The 23,983-nt window shown below is 36.4% G+C and overlaps 5 protein-coding genes and 1 non-coding gene across 6 annotated transcripts; 5 read left to right on the top strand and 1 right to left on the bottom strand.

Annotated features, from left to right (window-relative positions):
* On the top strand, positions 229–302 carry TRNAN-GUU. The gene has a single exon. It is a non-coding gene; the product is annotated as a tRNA-Asn (tRNA).
* Positions 487–2,492, top strand: LOC105161704. The gene is made up of 3 exons (XM_011079490.2): positions 487–945; positions 1,806–1,913; positions 1,999–2,492. The coding sequence occupies exons 1-3, from the start codon at positions 634–636 to the stop codon at positions 2,308–2,310; spliced, it is 732 nt and encodes a 243-aa protein (XP_011077792.1). The 5' UTR covers positions 487–633; the 3' UTR covers positions 2,311–2,492.
* On the bottom strand, positions 2,190–4,420 carry LOC105161800 (putative UDP-glucuronate:xylan alpha-glucuronosyltransferase 4). The gene is made up of 2 exons (XM_011079614.2): positions 3,740–4,420; positions 2,190–3,598 (listed from the first exon to the last, which is right to left on the bottom strand). Exons 1-2 carry the CDS (start codon positions 4,260–4,262, stop codon positions 2,679–2,681), a joined length of 1,443 nt encoding a protein of 480 aa, XP_011077916.1. The 5' UTR covers positions 4,263–4,420; the 3' UTR covers positions 2,190–2,678.
* LOC105161703 (myosin-binding protein 7) lies at positions 7,976–12,462 on the top strand. The gene is made up of 4 exons (XM_011079489.2): positions 7,976–8,335; positions 8,450–10,122; positions 11,464–11,510; positions 12,029–12,462. Exons 2-4 carry the CDS (start codon positions 8,707–8,709, stop codon positions 12,135–12,137), a joined length of 1,572 nt encoding a protein of 523 aa, XP_011077791.1. The 5' UTR covers positions 7,976–8,335; positions 8,450–8,706; the 3' UTR covers positions 12,138–12,462.
* On the top strand, positions 13,895–16,810 carry LOC105161702 (F-box protein At5g06550). Its single transcript, XM_011079487.2, has 2 exons — positions 13,895–15,364; positions 16,165–16,810. The coding sequence occupies exons 1-2, from the start codon at positions 14,043–14,045 to the stop codon at positions 16,403–16,405; spliced, it is 1,563 nt and encodes a 520-aa protein (XP_011077789.1). The 5' UTR covers positions 13,895–14,042; the 3' UTR covers positions 16,406–16,810.
* On the top strand, positions 17,870–23,726 carry LOC105161701 (calcium-dependent protein kinase 20). The gene is made up of 8 exons (XM_011079485.2): positions 17,870–18,142; positions 18,313–19,596; positions 20,969–21,112; positions 21,196–21,348; positions 22,072–22,187; positions 22,747–22,914; positions 23,075–23,299; positions 23,412–23,726. Exons 2-8 carry the CDS (start codon positions 18,690–18,692, stop codon positions 23,490–23,492), a joined length of 1,794 nt encoding a protein of 597 aa, XP_011077787.1. The 5' UTR covers positions 17,870–18,142; positions 18,313–18,689; the 3' UTR covers positions 23,493–23,726.

The following is a 23,983-nucleotide window of genomic DNA, read 5'->3' as shown; positions in this document are numbered from 1 at the left end:
TTCGGATGTCAGTCAACTTAACAAGCAAATAATAAAACGAGTTCAGGTAGAATTAACCCGAGGTCGCATCAATCTTCACCTATATACCACGCAAAATTTGTTAAACTTGGTTCTGTAAGAAGATTGACGAAATTGAATGAACACAAAGCTAAATAACTTGCTAGGCTGGCAACCCAAATACCATTTTGTTAATACAACTTTTAATTAATTTGTTAAAAATTAACAATTGCTGGAGTAGCTCAGTTGGTTAGAGCGTGTGGCTGTTAACCACAAGGTCGAAGGTTCAAGCCCTTCCTCTAGCGATTCATTTTCAGCCTCTTTTTTTCCCTAAACCAAATTATTATCACTGTTTTTATCCAGTACGATGAAAGACTATATTTTTACTTTTTATCACCTCAACTAAATTACTCAGCCGTCCAACCCCACAAAGTCAACACAAACTACAGTAAATTATATATATATATTTTTATTGTCGCAGATTTAGCTTATATTTTCTGCAGGAAAGTGAGACAGACGGGACAGCCCAACCATCATTTACCATCCCCAGTCCCACGCTCCAAAAACAAAACCCCCAAATCATCCGACGGGAAACGGAATCACAGCGAAGCTCTCCTGGTGAACCATTACCTAACAATGGCGATTCCAAGATCACCAATTGCTCTGTTGATTGCAGTATTATTAAGCACAATATGTTTGGGAGCATGGGGTAGCGACTCGAACGACGTCTACTCGCCCTGCGCTGACGCGTCCATACAGAGGTCCGACGGGTTTACTTTCGGGATCGCGTTTGCAGCCAGAACGGCGTTCTTCTTCAATAATTCTGTTCAGCTTTCACCGTGTGACCACCGCCTCTCGCTTTCCTCCGCCAACTCTCAGGTCGCGGTTTTCCGCCCTAAAGTCGACGAGATCTCTCTCCTTACCATCAATACTTCCAACTTCTTTCCGGTACTGATCCTTTTAAGGAAGTCTATTTATACTTGGATGCTTATTAGTTGCTTGAAGATTGTTTATGTTTTCAGATTATTGCTTGAAGAATTTTTTAATTTTACTTTTCTGGTCAGGTTCTTTGGATTTACTTTATAATACTGTATTTAATTGATGTAAACATGTTTGGGTATATTTTTTCAGAGTAATTTTATTCTTATTACTTGCTGCTAAATGGAGATTGTTAGATGAGTGAAGGTGGAAGTTCATGTAAATGCAAAACATCGAAACTAAAAAGGGACTCGTCATCTATTGGAGCAAGTTGCCATATTTATCTAAGTAGGAGTCCGACTAGCATATGAACCAACTACATGTAAGTGTAATACTCTTGGCATGTGATCACATGGCAAGTGAATTGAATTTCCTATCTGATTGGTTCAGTTCGACTAGACCTCATTTGGATAAGAATTTTTCTGCATGCCATTTGTGATTCCTAACATCCAAAATTTTCCCTTCCCATACCCTACTATACAGAGAGAAATTTGAGGTATTGCTTCTGGGAGCATCCACAATCTTTCCTTAGCATAAGGGTTGCATTTTTGTGCTGATACCATTTTGATCCCTGTACACGATTCTATTAACAGAATCACTAAGTGCAACAAAACTTACAGTATAAGAAGATTTCTTCTCACCATCCCAGTTATTAAGACAATGTTTCTGTCCTCTTTGCTCATATTTATCAACAGATTAACCCAAATGATAGTTTGTGGTGTGCACCTAATTCTACCTTGAAGCTATTGGTCCATAGTATCTTTTTGTATGCACATTAGCGCTATGCTCTATGTATTCATCTCCTGCAATTCCTTTTCTCTTCCTTCCAGGATTCAGTTGGAGGTTATATGGTGGCATTTGCTGGTCGAAGATATGCTGCGAGATCAATTCCTGCCTTTGTTGCAAACAATACATACACTATCACCAGTTTTACTCTGGTAATGTAGTTTTCACCTTACTGTTTCATTTCCTTCATGAAATCAACTCATCACATCTATTTGGATAATTTTTGCTTTGATGCAGGTTCATGAATTTAAAAAGGGGAGACTGCAGAACTTGTACTGGAAAAGAGATGGCTGTGCTTCTTGCTCGGGCAAATCTAATTTTGTCTGCCTTAACAATCAAGACTGTGCCATCAGAACGAATAACTGTAAAAATCGAGGGGGATCTGTAGATTGTAGCATTGGGATACAACTGGCATTTTCTGGCACTGACAAGCATGAGGCGGTTTTCAACTCATGGTATGAGGTTAAAAACCTTCGTCAGTATTCCCTCTTCGGCCTTTACTCAAATCTGAGGGATTCTCTCACCAGTCAATACAACAGATTTTTCTAATTGCATTGGATATTACTATACATTTATTAATCTTGTAATTCTCTGTTTAAGTGTGTCGTGTCGTCTGTCGAGCTTCTGTTCTTGCTTGTTTTCGACATGCTTCAAGGTCTTTATGGTTGTGTAAATGTATTTACGCACATGATGTATAATGATGTTCTGAAGTTGAACCGGTAATTTATTCACTTCAACGTCTGGAGAAATCTTTGTCAGGATTGTTTGAGAATATCCAATCATGATTCTAGATGAATACTATCATTGAAGTTTAGGGATTCGAAAACATCAAATAACTTTTAACAGCTACAGTAGTTCTACAGGATTTGCTTGTAGAACTATCCTCTCCCTATATGACTTCCAAATTTTGTTTGCTATTAATAGAAAGAATCACATTGATTTCTTCTAGGGTCTTTAACCTTGATCTTCCAGTGTCCATCAGGAAAACTAGCATTCTTTGCTCTATTTCTGTACTTCTGGATCCTGACATCCATTGCAGGAGTCAAGGAGCAAAAATGTCTCAGCTTCTTAGGCATGGTGTCGTAAACACGCCACCACCTCTCATTAGCCGAATCACTGGCGAATTTTTGAGTTTCCAACTTATCCCAGTTACAATCATAGTCTTTATAACACATCCAGGGCTTCAAACCAAGGTAATGTATAGTGTACATATCATGAGGTATCTCATGTGTATAATCATGATTAGAGCCAAAGAACTTGAGCTGATTCAGCTTGGCCGGAAGGCGGTGCCACCAGGGGAAAACTTCATTGAGAAACCCCTGATCACCCCCATTATACGACCCCACCACGAATCTTTTCTTCATCAGGGTCTTGAACGTGCACATAGACGGCTCTACTAACATCAACCCTGAGTTGAAAATGTGCTTATCGTTACCAACAGCTGACAGTTGTGGGTAAATGAAGAAGTCATCTAAGTTTCTTGTCACAATGAGATCAGAGTCTATGAACATGACTTTGTCATATTCTCTTAGTTGCCATATCCGGAGCTTGCTGTAATTCCACTCATTATAGGCATCTTTCTTCGAATGAGGGCTCCTTATTCGTTTGATCCGCTTGATTTTCCATCCAGCTGACCGGAGGCCCTGAATGGATTTTTCAGAAATGTGGTCGTCGGCCAGCAAGACGAGGTCTTTGGTTGAGTTTGATTGAATGATGCTTTGGGCTAGAGCTATTGCACCACATACATAGGCTTCTGAAGAATGTAGTACAGTAACATAAGCCTCTCTTGGCATGTGGTTGTTGCTTGTCACGCTGTGCCTTCTCCATAATTCTTCCCCTGAAATTCATTCATAGCAAACAACTGAGTAATTCATTCTAAATTGGTTTAACTATAGGGCCCTTCCAAGTACAGGTAGTAATACTTAGAAATTTGATGGATGTTGAATTCATTCTTAGAAAAAGTTCACACATTACTAACCAGATTGGGCAAATGGAGGGGCAAGTTGGCAGCTACCCACAGGCATGAACACCTTTTGTTTGATCCTCCTCAATTCAGGTTTGTATACCCAAGAGTTGCCATCATGCCACAAGAGATCATCACATCTAAAAATCTCCCACATTGGTCCACATGAGCCTATAAACACAGCAAATACTGGTCTACTAACCCCATTTTCCACCCTCCCACTTCTTACCAACAAGTTAGCTACCACTAGATTCACTTGCAACCTAAAAACATTCCTCATACCACTATCTCCTGTACAAGGAACCCTAGCAACTACAACATCCAACTTCCCATAATCCTCGAATTTAGGCATAGGGAACTCCGGGCAGTTCGAAGGTGAGTTCTCATTGATCCACTCTGGAAACAAGTCCGACCACTCAATGCCCTCGTCCACTGGGTTGAGCCGTACCTTTACCGTCTTCCCCCTCGTGTGAACTTCATCCTTTATCATTGTTTCATCCATGTTCACAAACCCTATGTTGATGTTCTCGTCTCCCATCTCTCGTGCAACAACCTCAAACCATTTAGGGTTTCTTGCTGATTTAGGGTGTGTGTGGAACTCATTATGGAGTTGTTTTAGGTAGTGGATGGTGAAAATTAGGAGGGCAATCAAGAAAAGGATGAAGGGAAATGTTAAGGGCTTTGGTTTGGATGGTTTGGAAGCCATTGATGTTGGGGTTTACACGTCTTATTTTCTTCTTATATATGTGAGACTTACGAGTTTGAGTTCTGTTAGGTGGAGCAACAAAAGCTAAGTGCATGGATGCACGTTGCAGTTTTATATTCCGTGTCTAATCCGTTTGTATTAATGTTTTATAATACCGATTCGCACATCAGCCTGCTAGAATGCGGGTGGCATGTAAGAGATTTGAATACTCTCTTGCAACAAACCAACTTTTCTAACACTTACAAGCCCGCATATCAGGTTTTGGTATATTACGAAATCGGATGAAGTTACATATGTGCGTGTATATATAGATTTATATATTAAGGTTAGATTAATTGGTTTATTAATCCATACCGAATCAGGTCTAAAATATTTAGCTTTATCATTGGAATTACGCTACATAATCTACAAAGCCAAGTATGTGAAAATAATATTGGAAAGACCCCATTATAGTTATCCAATGTTTAAATCGGTAAGATCATAAGGAACAAGAGAAAGCTCATAAGAAACAACAAGCATATATATATATATAGCTACCTGGGGCATGGGTGCGTGTATCTATATGTAGGTATGATTGAATTAAACTATTAATTGCCTACTGACCATCGATATAAAAGAATTGTTCGTATGGTTGTGGTTAGTCCATTCATACTCAAATTCAAGTTGTTTCTAACTGAGTTGGTATGACTCGAATGCATAAGACGAGGGGTCTTAGGCTATTTTAGGCATTAATAAACAATAGAGTTGGAGGCATCATGTCATTTCAAGATATTTAAGTGTGGTCCACACATCACGTAGTAATGGGGATTTTGTTTTGTCCCTCTCAAATTTTAAGATTACGACCACATGCTGCCTTTTACATGACTTAGTTATTTAATTTCTGATGGCAAGATTAATTTAATTTGGGAAATAATGTGTGCATTCTTTATATTTTGAATGTTCAACTATTTTTTAAAATTATAAATCACGGGGAACTAAAACTTCGATTTTGCGAATGATTTTTTAAATTACGGTATTGCATCAGCTGCGTTACTTTTTCTTTTTCAAATATTATTATCTTCAAGTGCAAAAATGAAATCGACCAAAAGCACCATTCTACCGCAATTACGGAGTGAAAAATGCATTTTTTAGTTTAGAAGAATTGATTCTAATAATAAAGAACGTTGCAGTGACTAGCTTAACGAGAAAATTCATTTTTTTATATAAATCGAAAATTTTTGGAGGGGTACAATAGTATAATTTTAATTTTTTTTTGAAAAATATAATTTTATATTTTCAAAAATGTAATTAACCATAAGAAATATGATAATTCTTATGATTGTAAAAGAACCACAGTAAATAATAATTAATCACAACTAAAAAATAATTATTATTGACTATTAATTGTTATAATAAATAAAATTAAAATATTAACTATAGTTAATAATCATTACAAATGCAGCTGCGAGTTGAAGAGTCCCTTATGATCATCAGCTACCATAATCAGGAGTAGGGTAGAAATTAAATAAAGTTAATTCTATTATAATACAATCTTCATTCTCATCATCAATACTTAACATCATCACCCACTTTTATAAGATTAGTTTATTAGTCTATTAATTAACCTATAATCTCATACTTATTTGGCCTAATCATGCTTACTCATTACTTCAAATCTTTTTGCTTAGAGTATGTTCATTTATTAAAAGAATATGAAACCCTATCATGATCATAATTAAGAAGCACTTATACCAACTTATGTTTTTACGATGGAAATAAATTATAAAAAAATATTATAAGTTAAACAATAATATAAGTCCGGAGTATTATTTGACGATAATTTTAGTATTTGTAATTTTACCAAGAAATTATAGAAATTTATTTGGAGTTATTTATAACTTTTTTTTAAATTAACTTAATTTAAATAATTTAAAAATAAAAAATAAAAATCAACTATTCTCGGCAATAAGATGATAAAGTTTATTTTAATTGATTGTAATTTATAAACACCTCCTTAATGGATAAGATTCAAACCTCCCTCCTATTTTCAGGGGTACAATTCAATGGTTCAAGTATAAAATTTTTGTATGAGAGATCTCGTATTTGAACGTTGAGTTGAGTGTGTGTTGGGTGCATGAGTTGATCATTTAAAAAAAAAACAAAAAAAAGAACTCACTGCCTAGAGAAAAGAGGAGGAATCTAAAAAAGACGTGGTCCACATAGCACGCTTTTATCTGTATACAAAATTCCAATGTGGGCAGGCTGAGGCACACGGATGTTGAATTGTTCATTGGTTCCTTTGGCATTTTAATAATGAAGTTGTCAATTTGTTGATGGTAATCACGATTTTTGCGTATCATTAAAGGTTTTGATATTTAATCCATTCAATTCCTTCTTTATGGCTTTGAAATACTTAAATATGCATTTAAATGAAAAAAAAATACATTTGAGTGATAAAATGAACGTCTTTTTTAAATTTTGAACTTGTCTTGCAATTAAGTATAAAATAGAATGTAAGAAGATTACTAACATAGAAATTATGAAGATTAAATCAAATTAAATGGAGGGATCATGATATGATTATAAAGGGCATATGAGGTAAGAAGTCACTTTTTCTACGGATTAATATACGACACTGTCTGTCTCTTATATTGTATTTGGATTGATGAATTTAAATAAAAAAATTTAAATTCATAATAATAGATTCATCAAATTGGTTTGGAGAATTTCATACAACAAAAGATTTTAAAATCGTAAATTTTTATTTTGAATTATATTTTTATGACATTGTGATGGATTTCGAATTCATTTAATATAGAATCTTATGAAATCCTTACTTCAAACCTCCCTTCAAATTCTAATCATTTCATTCAAATACAACCTTAGTTCTTTTCGTACGATTTTTTGAGATAATGTCTTTAAATTTAATACAAGAGTATGTTGCTTTTATGGAGGTAAAGTATGTTTCAAATCTCTCAAGTACAAGACTTACAAAATAAATCACCATCAGATCCACGCTAAAAGGCCCGGGTAATAATCCTTCTGATGCGAAGTCAGATAGGTCGTAGAGAGAAAAGTATGTAAGGTCCTAATAATTTTAGGACAACAAAAATTTTAGTTGGAGTATGAAAGCGGCTATTTATAAGTTCTCATAATTGTATAATTACATGAACCACATACATCAAGATGATTTAACAACCACAATAGGTCCATACATGTTAGTTTTTTATAGAATTACGACACGTCACCTTTGTTTTAATTATTATTATCCATCATATTAGTAATTTAATTTTATATATTGGCAAACTTTACACTTAAATTCAATAATAATAATAACAATAATGAAGAGAATCCGTATATTTTTGAAGGGAGAGTGGGAGCGTGCATCCGGTAATGAGACTCGGCCGGTTTTTTTGCTATTACGAGGAGCGAAAAAGACAGACGAGACGATCGCCCACGCGCTTTGTGTTGGACTCTCCGATAAGGTCAACAGGAACATCTCTGAATTCCAAAAATACCCCCCACCCTCCTCTCCTCTGCTTTTTAGCTTTCTCTCTCTACAACTAACGAACAATGAACAATCATTTCTCTCTCTAAAAAACAGCAGTCAGATTTTCACGAAACACGAAGCACATCAAAACCAGAGGCAAATTCCAAAAACAAATAGAGAGACAAAATAAACAGAACAAACACCACCCGGATAAACTAGGGTTTCGAGTCCCCTCCCCCTCCCCCCTCCCCCCTCCCCCTCTCCAATTATATTTTCCTTTACACCCTCAATCTCCAGCTACAGGGAAATTTATTTTCCGCTTCGGATCAGAAAATATAGACAGAAGGCACCTCGATTTTTCCCGGAGAGGTACCGGCTGAAGAACAATTTCCCGGGAAAAATTCAGGTCCACCCTTTTTGCCTACCCAGCGTCAAGGTAATGAATATAAAATTTCTCACAGGTAATATTGGAATAATGTCTATCTGCGCAGTAAATGCGTCAAAAAATTGTAAGTTTTCATTTGTGCCTTGTCTTGATCTTTTCTTGTAGGGAATATGTGGCGATAAAATTTTGATCTGAAACCATTAATTTTTTCTTTTTTTCTTTTTCTGGGTGAGATTGAGGAAAGAGAGGAAAATCATACATTACCGGAAGGAAAGTTTATTAGTATAAGGCGGAGGTGCTGGAGCTTTTTATTTCTGATACATATTTTTTTAAAGATTTCTGTCGTTCTTCGTGTGAAATTGGATAATTGGGTTTGAACTGTAATTGGTGGGTTTGAGGTTGTATTGAATGTGTATTGGTCCATGGAGTCTGACAATTCTCCCCCATCAACGAGCCGGGTTAAATGCTGTGACTGCGGCTGCAGCTGTTCAATGATGGACAGCTCTCTTTTAGGGACAAATCGGTCTGTCAAGCGAAAATATGATGAAGTTGAGGAAGAAAACCGGTTCACCATTCCGGGGTTCATCATACCGCAAAATGCCCGTATCGAGATAGAAAATGAATGTATGGCACTGCGTGAAACAGTCAGCAGTCAGCAGCAGACTATTCAGGATCTCATTTCTGAGTTGGAGGAGGAGAGGAATGCTTCGTCTTCGGCTGCCAATGAGGCCATGTCTATGATTCTGAGGCTGCAGAGTGAGAAGGCAGAGATTCAGATGGAGGCAAGGCAGTTTAAGATGTTTACAGAGGAGAAAATGGCACATGATCAACAGGAGACATTGGCACTGGAGGATTTATTGTATAAGAGGGAGCAGACCATTGAGTCACTTACTTGTGAGGTGCAGGCTTATAAACACAGGATGATGAGTTATGGACTCACGGAGGCCGAGGCTGAAGGAGTTGGTGGAGATGGAGTAAAGGTTATGAGCAGGAATACTAGCATGACTGAGAATCTGGAAGGGCAAATTTACTTTCCTCCTTATGAGATATACCCTCCACTCAAGTGCAATATAAATGAATCCCAGGTCTATCAAGATGATGAAGATGAAGCTGCTGATATTGAGAAATATGCATTCGGGGAAACTCCACGCTCTCGGGATCAATTAAAGGATTTGGAGTATCGAATCAATATACTGGAGAAAAGTCCGAGGACCATTCAGCCTGATAGGGAATATGTTGGGACCAAAAATGTGCTTGAAAAAGTAATAGTTGGTCAATCTCCTAGGTGGCCTAGGCACCTGAAGAAAATTTCTACTGACAGCTCCAATTCACCATTTGCAATTGTTAAAGAAATGGGTGCAGATTTTACCTCAGATTCTCCAAAGCTTGGTAGCAGCTTTAGGAAGACAGAATATTCCCATTTGGATGTGAATTCTACTTTGAGGAAGGTGGATAATGCATCAGAAGTTGGAGATGACATGAGTGACAGAATTTACACAATTGATTCCATTCATCAGGGAGCTTCAGTTCATGGTGCCATGGATCACAAGGCTTCTGTTGGCATTGGTGGTGATTACTATATGACAACTCCCAGGGAGTCGGTAAATCAATCCGATGGAAGAGACCTAGAGATCCAGAAGCTATATGCAAGGCTTCATGCTCTTGAAGCTGATAGAGAATCAATGAGACAGTCAATTATTTCTATTGGGACTGATAAAGCACAACTGGTATTGTTGAAGGAGATAGCTCAGAACTTGTGCAAAGAAATGTCACCATCAAGAGAGATGCCAGTGCAGAAGTCGGGGGTTAGGAGTTTTTCCTTCATTTCAATATTCAAGGTGATGATGATGATGAATTCTCCAATTATTTTTAATTGCAATAGAACACTTGATCTTGGTGTTTACGTTGTTATGAACCTTAATTTACCCTTTTCTGATTTCACAGTTCTGCATTTTTAGCGAGTCTGCCTTTTTGGAACTATGCTGCATTATTTGCACTTACATCATTGATCAGATAAACATTCCTATGACATAATGTGACTGATTTATTGATATGTAAGTCCAACCCTCTGTAGATTCAAATGACGCGAACTTCATGCACTTCTATGGCCTTCCCATCTGCAACTGTTGCTCTTCCAAGAGTCTAATATGTAGATTAGTGAAAATGGCATAGTTCCATTTCATTCATCATATAAAAGAGCAAAAACTGCGTAGTCATTATTTGCTTCATTTGGTGTCTGTCAGTTTGTTGGACAATGCTCTTTAAAATGCTTTTGAAAAAGATTCCACTGTATTTATATGAAGAGATGGTTAATATTCTGAGCTTCTGTAAGGTAACATGCTATTTAGTATTGAAGCATGAAAGGCTATCTCAAAGTATAGCTGCTGGTTGCATACAGTCAAGGTCTAGACTCCCAAGCAACATATCACCTCTCTAATAGGCCCTTGCCTCTGCTGTTTGGTTGCTTACTCATTTTGGAATGGTTGGAATCATAACAGTATGAAGGCAGCTAGTTATCCAGTTGCCAACTATGTCTTTTCTCCTATTTATTTGTGCTGCTTGCATTTGAGATCCTGTTTTCTATCCCTACAAAGATAAGTTTTTCCGTTTTTATATTAACTCTCTCATATCTTTTGCTTTCTGATAAACAGAAACTTTTAATTTAAGTCTCTTCCTTTGTCTTGTTATATTGTTTCTAATTGAATGCTTATGAAAAAATCAGAAAATGATAAGGACTTGATCTTTTTGGTTGTGACAAATCCCTCTTTCAACCTATTTGGGCCAGCTTGCGTACTCTTGCCTTCATTACAGTTTTAAGATTCTGTGGTGTAACTGTAACTTACTCTGAGATATATACTTATGTCTTCGAGTGGAGGTATTTGAGTTTTGCACCTTCCTTATTCGAGAAAACGTGATCTGGCTAATATATTAATCCAATTACCTCCTCACTACTCTTACTAAGTTTAAAGAGCTGAAAGCAAACTATTGCAAAATAAAGTGATATTATTGCTTCTATCTTCAGTGTATCTTGGGCCTTTTTCAACCTCCCATGTGTTATGTAATTTGCTGGTTGCTATTAGTTAGTTTGACTGGAAGTGCCTATATATATTTAGCTACTTCTAGTCATCCCTAAATCATGATTCTTGGTAACTGCTAATAAAATATTTCTCCTTGTTCAGTGGATCGTTTCTTTTGTTTTCTGGAGAAGAAGAGCACGCAGATGCAAGTAAGTACATGTCTATCAAACTTTCCAAGTAGTTGCTTGTTACTGTATTTTTAAACTATTTCTTGATTTACTTCTTCATGCTGTTTTGCTTGGTACATTATCCTTATGCCCATTGATTTTTGTTCCACTTAATTCAGCTGCTGTTGGCTGCATTTACATGTTGCTGGTGATCCTGTAAATGATAAGAGGATAATCATGTTAATATTGTTGGGGTACTTCAGAACTTGCCTTTTCCCAAACAAAACTCGTAATAGTCTTGTCCTTAATGACATAAAAGCTAATAATTTGCAACTTGTTGATGAAATCAGAGCCAATGTTTAGTAGTGGTACAGAACTTTGAGAAACTGCTTACTGATTTCTAAAGTTATGTAAATCTGGAGCCACATCTTTCGTGGGAATCAGGAAGAAAGAAGAATGGAGAATATTCAGTTGAATTATTGCTTCCGAAATTTGTTTACAGCACCTCTTCTGCAGTAGCGACTGATTTTACCCACATTTACATATCCTTCTTGTTTTAGGTACATGTTTGGCTTATCAACGAACAATGCTGGCCTGCTACTGCTTTTGGACCGAGGTCCTCGTGTGGGACAGTGGAGATCTGTAACATCTGCAAATATGCGAGTATGATACTGAATGCTCAATACCCAAACTGTGAAGTGTGGTCGTGCATTTGGACTTTGAGTGGGTTGCAAGTTATTTGGTGCTTAGGATTATGGATTGAGGTTTTTATCTGGATATTTCGTTGCCAATTGGATTGGGAATTCATTATCTTGTGCAGTGTTGTTTTACATCGATTTGTGGGAATAGGATACATTTAGAACACACATCCATTTGTTGATATAGGATATATTTTTTGGTTGCTCAGCAAATTTATGGATACTGTATAATGTGGCATTTGGGTTTGTGGAGATTTAGTCGAGCTATGTACCTTAGTTCCCATCTGTATATTACATGTTCAATCAAAAAAGGTATGCTTTTTTCCCTACTAAGCACTGAGTTTATCTTGACGCTTCATTTGCTCACTTTCTTGTATCTTAAATGTCTGATGGAGCTTGTGTTACATTTTAGCATACATATTTTACCAAATTAAATCTATACAACAATTTTTTGGGACAATTACACCCTCTCCCCTAAGGTTTGGTCTAATTACACATAAATCATATGTGGTTTGAGAAATTGCATCTAGCACCCTTGAGGTTGCTTCCATTTAATAAATAAGTATCTTTGTTAATCAAAATTTTGTGAATTTATTGATATTAACAAAAAACTAGAAAAAAAAATTTATATTTACCTTCAATTGGTTCATTATTAAATTATTATAGATCAAATAAATATTTTTATGATTAAATTATCTTCATACGTTTTCACGTGTTAATGCATGAGAGAATGTATATTTTTACTGTTATAAGGATTGTTTACTCGAAAAAGAAAATATTTGATTTGCAATAAGTAGTAAATATAAATTTTCATTCATCTTTTTAGTTAATATCAGCAAATTTGTGAATATTAACTAATGGAAGGATTTATTTGTTAGACGGAAGCAAACTTTAAAGGTATTAGATATAATTTTTAAATTACGAGGAGTTTACATGTAATTGCACCAAATATTATGGAGGGAGTATAATTATCCCATTCTAAATTTTTTAAGCTGATTTCAGACATCTCTTTTTTGTCTCTTATCCAGTGATTTTATAGTGTTCTTTTCTTAGTTCTTCCTCTAATGATATTATTCATGAGGATAGAAGCATTTTGAAATTAAATTATTTGATTTTTCACTACAAAAAGGGTTGTGCTTAATTATTCAGACATGACGGATACATTAGTTGAATTTATTGAAAATGATTTTAAGATAGTAGCACAAGTAGGAATTTCAGTAGTATTATTATTTATTTTTCGTCAGTTAAATTAAAAAGTATAAAAAGAATATAAACTAATTGGACGTTTGAACTATTTTATCACTTTATTCATAGGTAAAACTGAAGTCGAAAAATTGGTGCGTCCATGTTTTGGTGCTGCATTGATTAACAGCAGTACATTCCTTACTATATTTTTTATTTTTATTAAATATTTGTTGTTTGAAAATTATAAATAATTATGTAATTTATAGATGATGGGATGAAACATATAAAAGAATTAAAATGTGGTAAAGTGAATAATTCAGAATAAGACATATTAATTTATAAAAATATTTTAAAAAAATTCTAATTACAATTCATAATTTAAAAATATTTTTTTTTATAAATTTATCATAAGAATTGAATAAAACATAATAAAAGTTGATAAAAATAGGTTAATTATTCGACCAATATTAAAATAAAGGGTATTTATAATTTGAGAATAGATTTGTGCCAAATTACGTGCTTAATCAAAATTCATAATCCGGGTGTTGAATTCTAGAGGTGGGAGCAGGCCTTGCAAAAACCCTTGGGCCATTGCCTCTCTTTTCTTCCTGTAGGTCTCAACACCCTCCCTCCAAATTATCCTACGGCGCCTCGGACTGCCGTCTGACACCATTCTTGATTCTTCTCAACAATGCTTAGTCCAAGAAATTTGTTGTTCAAGTCCAAAATTTCAAAGAGAAAACACACCAGAAAGCCAAAAATAACTAATAAGAAACAGAAATTTGAATCCAAGAATCAGGAAGCAGTCCTAGCAAAGCCACCACCCCAGTTATCGGGCGAAGATGAAGAACACGATGGAGTTGCAGGAGAAGGAGATGATGGTAATTTCAACTTGAAGGGCTCAGCTCCTTCTCACTCACATGGCGTCCAACCATTGGGAAATCTTTACGTCAGCAGCTCATCTATTAACTCGAGAGACACGGGCCTCGGTAATTTGCAATCCCTTACAGACGAGCTTATTCTTGAGGTTCTTGGACTTTTGAGTGGGACGGACTTGGGCGTTTTATCAACTGTAAGCAAATCATTCTATGTTTTCTGCAACCATGAGCCGCTCTGGAGGAACATTGTCTTGGAGACGTGTAAAGATGGGTTCTTGTACAAGGGTTCTTGGAGAAATACTTTTGTTAGTGCTTATAGATATTCGTTTGACATTGCTGGTTCTGGAATTAAAGTTAGGGACTTCTATTCTGATTACTTGTTTCAGAGTTGGCTCTGTGCTAATCTTGAAATGAAGCCTGAGTGGCTCGAGAGGGATAACATAGTGAGGAAAAAGGGAATATCTATTGAGGAGTTTGTTTTGGATTTTGAGGAGCCGAATAAGCCAGTGCTGTTGGAAGGTTGTTTGGATAGTTGGCCTGCTATGGAGAAGTGGGATAGGGAATATTTGATTGAAGTTTGCAGGGATGCTCTATTCTCAGTCGGCCCAGTGGAAATGAAGCTTGAGGACTACTTTATGTACTCAGATCAGGTGAAGGAGGAAAGGCCATTGTATCTTTTTGACCCAAAATTTGCTGATAAAGTTCCACAATTGGGGTTGGATTATGAAGTTCCTGAATACTTCAATGAGGATCTTTTTGGCGTTTTAGGCAATGAGAGGCCAGATTACCGATGGATTATAATTGGACCGGCAGGGTCTGGATCGTCGTTCCACATCGATCCTAATTCAACGTCTGCTTGGAATGCGGTGATTAGAGGTTCCAAGAAATGGGTTTTGTTCCCTCCCGATGTGGTGCCACCAGGGGTGCTCCCAAGCCCAGATGGTGCAGAGGTTGCATGCCCTGTTTCTATAATTGAGTGGTTTATGAACTTCTATAATTCTACCAAAAGTTGGAAAAAGAGGCCCATTGAGTGTGTTTGCAAGGCAGGAGAAGTGATCTTTGTGCCTAATGGATGGTGGCATTTGGTTTTTAACCTAGAAGATTCTGTGGCCATTACACAAAATTTTGTTAGCAGGTATAATTTTTTTCCTCTTATGCAAGCAAGTGATGTTGATGATAAATGCTTTTTTATTTTCCTCTCTTTTTCCTTGCATTTTAAACTACTTGAGGTGCTGTTGGTTTCTACTTTCTGTATAATGTTCAATCCACGACATCAAGTCCAATGGTGTAGGATCTTCCCCGCAGTTAAGTGGTATAGCTGGCAGTAAAAGTCATTTAAGTTGTGAGGGCTTAAATCATAAAACTCAACATTATCTACAACGCATGGTTTTGGCTTTTTGTTTGGATGAAATCTATCCCTTTTACCAATTGTTCTGTTTAAGTGTATCTTTTGAACCTAAATTTTGCCAATCATCCTATGCTTTCAAGGGCACCTAAGATTTTTTCGTGGAAGTAGATATTTCCAAATAACCACAAAACACCATAGAGCAATCAATCTAGCATTCATTATAGCACCACTACACAGAGACGGAAAGCAAACTTGCTATCCCACTGCCGGCATCCTTGTATTTCATCCATGAAGGTGTGCAATACATATTTAGAGGAAGGGAATAGGGCTAAGGAATTTAAGGATGTTCCGCAGTAGCTAGTGATGCTGTAGTTGTCAGCAAGAATGGATCATATGATACATGGCAGGGGTCACATTGGGTTGTGGTGCAGACAGATGATAATAGGTTGTTGAGGGAGAGGATATAATGATGACGGAACACTCGAAATATTATATTAAAGCCACAGTTTTCTAGTTTTGCAATGTCAACTTGGTTTAGCTGCTTTTGCAGCAGAAATGAAGTTCTAAGGTGTTATTTTCCATTGCAGGAGGAATTTATTGAACGTTTTGGATTTTCTAAAGCGGCCTAATGCAAGGACTCTTGTGTCCGGAACAAGAGATAGAGTGAATTTGCACGACAAATTCAAGAATGCCATTGAGGCATCTCTACCCGGAACCTTAGATGAATTGAGACGGAAAGCAGAGGAGAAAAGGCAGCAGCAGAAGAAACTTTCTTTCTGGGAGTCTGTAACCGATTCCAAGGTGGGCGCTTTCAAGTTTTCCTTTTAGGACTGCATCAAGCACCGAAAGGACACCGGATTAGAAAAATGCCGGAATGTTAACATTAGACCTTCACATATTTTTCAATCTGTCACATTTCTTGCAACCATAGCAGAAAATGTGAGTAACAGTTGAGATTGGAGTCGCATCCCATTTAACTTCCATCATAGATTAATCATTGATTTACTTTAAGTTATATTACATTTGCACTTCTGTTCATTCCTAGCATGAGGTTGCACATTATATTAAAATTTTGAAGTACAAAATTTGTGACTGCTATATTTGTGCCAGTCATTTGTATACGATGCAAATTGCTTGTTTTATTTCCAACGAACGTGTCGTGTTAGAATAAACGAATCATAAAATCGAGCTTGTGATTTGGATCTTCACCTAGAATGGTATGTATTACAGATATATAGTCCGAACTCATTCACCATCCTGTCTCTGTGTGATTGTGAACAGTTGCTGTAAAGCTGCCAATTGCTTGAGGTTAAGGTTTCACAATTTCGTGATTGTGAGTTGGAGCGTATGGATGTGGGTTGGTAGTGTCTTGTTTTTTCATGTATGATCTGTTGAATTAGTATTTTAGTTCAGATGTACTAACAATGAACAATACAAAAGTTACAAGGCAAATTAAAATAGGATTAGACAGAAACACTGAAATTAGCATATATTTGTACAGGTGGATATCCGATTCGACGGTTTTCATAATCATACATAGTTAAATAGATGAAATCATCTAAAAATTACCACCAGTTGATAAAATAACAGTGGTAAAAGAATTCAAGAATCAATTAAATCATTTGTGAAATTGCCAATATGATGTTTTATCTAATCAGAACATCTAATTATTCATTTCAAATTCGATGTATTTTATTTGGGTCATGGAATCTTCTCTTCCGAACAAATCCATTAAATCTTCTATTTTTCAATTATATATTTCACATAACTACATTGAATTATTCAAAACACATTCGGATTAAATTCTAACCCTAATCTTTTGAATTTGTATTAATATTAAAAAAAAAGGCTATTTTTCTTATAATTGACAATTTATGATACCATAATATCAAATTTTAAAATACAAAATATATTCTTAAATATTTGTATTAATATAATTACTTATTTATCTCGAATAATTCGAGGTATTTTTTAACCATCATTATACTATCATACTTACTATCCACTTTTAATCATGTTAGTCCATTGATCAACTTTTACTTATTTATTGATTTTTGTTTTTAAAATCTGTATCGTATCTATATAATTATTGAGCAAATACTGTGTGACACAAAGCGCGATGACCAGCGAATTAAAAAAATAATAGAAAGACAATCATGCTAAGAAATTTAATTTTCATAATACCATAGAAAACTAGATAAAAAATGGTTTGCTAACTTTTGCCGTAAATAGACAAAAAAAGAAAAAAAAAACTGAAAGATTATCATAAAAAATAACGAAGTTGGAAGAATTATAGTACCAATGTTGGGTGCTCCAACAAATACAATGTATAGCTTGTGACGCAAAATTAGGGCAAGATGTATTTTTGTAACCAAATATAGTTGTCTAGTAGGCAGCGGCTCCATGCACGCATTGCATGAAAGTTTACGTGATGGCATAAAGGCGTATCAAGGCGCTTAATTGCGTTCAATTTAGAGTATTAATTGGGTGAAATTCTGAAAACCCATTTGAAATCCGAACCAGTTTAATGAATTGAATGATCCGTCCGTCCATGTCATTCACCGAGTTAACTCGCCTACTCACTTGATGCTTTAATTCCACAAATTTCTCACTGCTTTTCGTTTTTCCCCTTGCCCTTGATCATCTTTCTGTACATCTTTCTTCATTCACTTTTCTAGCCCAATGAACGTGCATTTCTTTCAATTTGACTTTCAAATTTGATTGTTAAATCGCAGATGCCAGAGGATTTGTGACCAGAGATTTGTCCTTGTGTTGTTTGTTTTTGTTTCGGCTTCGAAGTTGGATTGTGTTTCTTGTGCTGTGTATTGGGCTCCGAACAATTCATGCTTGTTCTTACTCCCAGGATTTATAGAGTATTTGATCGTTTTCTGCTTCAATTAATGTTGGAGGTTGCATCTTATTGGGGTTATCAGTTTGATATATTCGTGGACGGGATCATACATGCTTTTCAAGGCAAATTCGAGGGTTTCCTGGAGGTGGGCGGGTTGTTGATCCGATCTTAAAGTTTGAACATTTTGATGGATCAATGAATGCAGGTTTAAATGGTGAAATTCAAGAAGGGTAGGGATTTGTAGAGATTAGATAGCGTTTGATGGGGAATACATGCGTCGGTCCTAATTTGGGGAACAAGGGATTCTTAAACTCTGTGACCAACGCGGTCTGGAAAAACCGGCAGCAAGATACCCTTCCAGCCCCAAATCAGGACCAAGAATCCAACAGTGGTAAGGATAAGAAGGATGGCAGCACAAAAACTGATACTTCAGGGAATTCAGAGGGTAAAGGCTCTGATTCTACTCCGGCTGCTGTACAAAGCACCGCACCTCCAGAGGTCAAGATTGCGGGTAATGAGGCTAAAGCCGTGGAGAAGCCGGGGCAGCCAGAGATAAAGGCAGGCAGTCATACTGATAACAATGACAAGAAGCCGGCAGAAGAGGCGAAACCGAACAAACCTAGTCATATGAAGAGAGTATCAAGTGCCGGACTACAAGTTGAATCAGTGTTACAACGAAAAACAGGAAACTTGAAGGATATATATACTTTAGGGAAGAAGTTGGGACAAGGACAATTTGGGACGACATTTTTATGCGTGGAGAAGGCAACTCACCAAGAGTTTGCTTGCAAAACAATTGCTAAGAGGAAGTTAACTACTGAGGAAGATGTCGAGGATGTTAGGAGAGAAATTCAGATAATGCACCATTTGGCAGGCCACCCCAATGTTATATCAATTGTGGGAGCTTATGAGGATGCTGTTGCAGTTCATGTTATCATGGAGCTTTGTGCAGGTGGAGAGCTCTTTGATAGAATCATACAGAGGGGGCATTACACGGAAAGAAAGGCTGCTGAGCTTGCTAGGTTAATAGTTGGTGTCGTGGAAGCCTGTCATTCCTTGGGAGTTATGCACAGGGATTTAAAACCAGAGAATTTTCTTTTTGTGAATGAGGAGGAGGAGTCACCACTTAAGACCATCGACTTTGGGCTCTCAGTTTTCTTCAGACCAGGTACTCATTTAATAACATTTTTACTTTATTTAAGTGCAAAGTCACAGAAACAGAACTGAAAATCATGTCATTTTTCCTGTTTCACCGAGGTCATGGGGAATTTGTCTGGCAAACGAATTCAACCTTTTTTCTTTGTGTTATCATTTTTTTCCGATCAATGGTTGCTCTGTTTTATTTCTGTGTGTTGATTCAAAAATGTCATTTGTTTTTTCTTTAAGGTTATGAGTTCTGAACTACGGACCAACCTGGCCACTTCATTAGGTCGATATCTTTGTACTGTCATTCAATTTTGCGAATTATATTTGATGTTCCACTGATCTGAGTTGCTACAATGAAGCAGGCAGTTGGCCATTGCCTACCTGGCCAGCTTCAGAAATCAAAAGACCGAGTGCTTACTTCACAATTCTCTTGAACTTTTAATTCTGGCCTCAAGGTTTATCTGAGGACATATCCTTTGAATTCATTACTTGAGCCTTGATATCTTAATGAATCTCCTGTCATAACCTGGCTTGCTAAGTTCAAATAACATTCTTCTCATTCAATTTGATCTTTCTACCATATTTCTCAGTCTTCTGATCCTAATTTTAAAATCAATCTGATTTCCACTTAATAACTAATTTGATTTAGCTCTTGGAGGAGTTAGGCAGCAGAAAAAGCGAATCCATTGCTTCCTTGTTATGCCTACAAGTAGTTCCACGCAACTATAACACCCTTTGATTGTAAGAAATGCTGTGGGGGTAATAACGATTATCCTTTTTTTGCAAACTAAACATCACATTAATGGCTGCTACTGTAGTTTTCTTGGAATTGTGTATCTGGAATTTGCATTATGTATTTATGCAATATGTGTTACCCTCTTGCATTATTAGAGAGATATGTCACCAGATGTCATTATCGAGTTCCTTTTCTTGAACTTCACCTATGTAAGAAGTGTGACATGTTTGTGATGATCCAAATTCATTCATTTTCTGATACATCAAATAGGCATCTCCGGAGAATACTGGATCGGTCATGGAACTTGTGTGCTTGGGCTATTGCCACTGCCTTGTTGGTTTGACCATCTTGGAATTACATTCAGGATACCTTCAGTTGAATTGTAGCTTTAGCTCAATTCTTTGAAGATTTTAAAAAAAGAACTGAAAGCTTCTGATCATCTATTTTTTCTTTTTTTGTTTACGTAGGATACATATGAACAAATATATAACTGGTTCCATATGTCCCTTGTTTTAGTCGATGTGTTTCCTAATAAGGTTTTTTGTTGATAACTATGTTTCCTAATTAGTTGCGATATCTCACTGTTTTTCTGTCTAGTTAATTCCTTCTATCTTAGTCGCCTTTTCTTTTCTGATCAAACGGCTGATACTATGTTAAGGTGAGACATTTACTGATGTGGTTGGAAGCCCTTATTATGTGGCGCCGGAGGTATTAAGGAAGCATTATGGCCAAGAATGTGATGTATGGAGTGCTGGAGTTATCATTTACATTTTGCTCAGTGGAGTCCCACCATTTTGGGATGGTAAGCATATATTCTTGATCATTTTGTTGGCTTGCTTCATTTAACTACTCTTAAAATATATGCAAATATATGTTTTGGATCAGAAACGGAACAGGGAATATTTGAGCAGGTTCTGAAAGGGGAACTTGATTTTGTTTCTGAACCTTGGCCCAGTATATCAGACAGTGCAAAAGATCTCGTAAGAAGAATGCTTGTACGAGATCCCAAGAAGCGGCTCACAGCTCATCAAGTTCTTTGTGAGTATACCGTGTGTAAATACCCTGACATTTGGGTTTTGAGGAGTCAATTATATCTGCCAGTTTCATAATATATTCACCATGCATATTAGCTGAGAAAGGATGCTACACGCTGGTGGTCCGTTGGTGAATTTTATACTGTTGGTTTATGCTTTTGAATTACTTGGTCAAACATAGTAAATTTAATTTACCCCATCCCTTCGGAAGGATGTGGCAGCTTAGGATGTATCAGGAAACTGGTCATTGAGAGGGAGTAGTCCTATAGAATTGATGAAGAGGTGACTGCATATAAGAAGGTTATAATGAGGCTTAAAATTCTTAAGGATAAAGAATTGCCATAAAATTAAACTCACATAATATTTTACTGGAAAGGTGGGAGTAAGTATCAACTTTTCTTGACATGTATAAGCATGTTCAAAGATGAGTATGTCCTGATTTGTTTGAACGTGTGATGGTAACACAATACTATAGCTACTTGCAACTAGAAAAATAACAAGGGTGGACAGTGGCAGTTAGGGACAAAATTGTTTGAACAAAAGTTACTAGGTTCAGTAGAGCATATGTGGATAAGCAAATCTTGGTGTTATATGGAGGAATCAAATTCAAGGACTTGATAACAGAAATGTGTCTATGTATACATGCTTAAGGAGTATCCCTGTATTGTTTCATTTAGCATTTTCAATGGATAGCAATGAAATTTCTTCTTTTTATACGTTTGTACAGGCCATCCTTGGGTACAAGTCAATGGTGTAGCTCCCGATAAGCCTCTTGATTCTGCTGTTCTAACTCGTCTGAAGCAATTTTCTGCCATGAACAAACTCAAGAAGATAGCCATTCGAGTAAGTTCCTCCATCATTCATAAATGCCAGCTAAAACTGCAGGAAACAGGGTCCATTGATTAGCAGATGTACATTTAGCAAGACTTAATCATACATGATCTACAGTTAATTTAAGTTCTATGTGCTATATATGCAGCTCTGCAAGCAGGCAAGTGCCAATACAAGGGCGCATCAATCCATCAATATAACATGTTATAATCTATGTTCAAAGACTTGATAAGGAAAAAAGAAAACTTATTTGACATGTTCAAGTGCAAAGAAGGCTTCAGATGTACTGAATTTTTTTGTATAAAATGTGATTTGACTCATAAAAGAATTTGAACTATGAAAGAGTAGTTGAACCTATTTGCAAATACACTTTACTGACAAAACAAAAGGAAACCAAGCATAGTCTTGGTTGGCATTTCAGACAAAAAAGGTATTTGAGCATGCAGAGAGCGATCATGCGCCTTTTGCTTTATAAAGTTGCAATTCACAGCTGATATGGCTAATTCCATCAGATCAGCTGGACTAGTGCTCTAGTCAGACATTCACTGACAAAACTATTATCTTATCATAGGTTATCGCTGAAAATCTTTCTGAGGAAGAAATTGCTGGACTGAAGGAAATGTTTAAAATGATTGATGTGGACAACAGTGGACAAATCACTCTAGAGGAACTAAAGAACGGTTTGGAAAGAGTTGGTGCTGACCTCAAAGATTCGGAAATCGTTGGTTTGATGCAAGCTGTAAGTGCAGAATAGCTTTCTGTGCCTACATGTTGAGAATAATAGTCTGACATGTTCTCATTTGATTTTTAAAAGTTACAGAAGTTTTGTTAAATATCTTATAAGTTATGTTAGCCTGAGTTATATTCTCCCTCTTTTTTGCTTTTACCGGACAATGCAGGCTGATGTTGATAATAGTGGAACCATAGACTATGGCGAGTTTGTGGCAGCAATGCTTCACCTAAATAAAATCCAAAAGGAGGATCATATGTATGCAGCTTTTTCATATTTTGACAAAGACGGTAGTGGGTACATCACACAGGACGAGCTTCAGCTGGCTTGCGAACAGTTTGGCCTAGAAAATGTTCGCATAGATGATATAATCCGCGAAGTTGATCAGGATAATGTATGCTCTTCTTTGCCCTGTGAAACAATCTCTGTTCCATTATCAAAGATCAATTTGTTTCTATATTAAGACAACAATATCTGCAAATCTTACTCTTTTTTGTCTGCTTCAGGATGGCCGGATTGATTACAATGAATTTGTGGCTATGATGCAAGACACAGGTTTTGGCAAGAAGGGCTCAAAAATTGTATAGCCCGGTAATCCTTGCAAAACGATACGTTTCTAGTTTTGTAAATGTCATTGTATCAAAGGGGAACAGCAAAAGTTGAGTTCATCATGTGTAAAGATTAGTCAGGATCTACAGCAGGACAGTGAGGTTTGTATGGCTTTTAGTTTTTGTCGATTTTGTATCTTTTGTTCATTGATAGGTTGTTTTTGTTCAGGATATTATAATCTATAGTTCAATTTTATTCTTTTACTTTTCTTATGTGAGTTAGCCTTTTCACTGATCATTTATAGTTTCATGATTATCATTTATTAAGGTAAATAGCTAAATTCTTCAATTCCCTTCTCACTAAACCAGAGGACTCGAGATAGCTTGAATGCTGGAACTCTGCCCCCAGAACGCTTGGGGTGTCTGTACACAATTATTCCCGTTAGATCTCTCTAAAAGTTTGGTACACCTTTTCAGACCAATTTTCCTTCACATGGTGGGCTAATTTAGCTCATCACATTACTATGCCT

The sequence above is a fragment of the Sesamum indicum genome, linkage group LG5 (assembly GCF_000512975.1).
Source record: "Sesamum indicum cultivar Zhongzhi No. 13 linkage group LG5, S_indicum_v1.0, whole genome shotgun sequence".
Classification (NCBI taxonomy): Eukaryota; Viridiplantae; Streptophyta; class Magnoliopsida; order Lamiales; family Pedaliaceae; genus Sesamum; species Sesamum indicum.
This window is presented reverse-complemented; position numbering and strand designations above follow the sequence as displayed.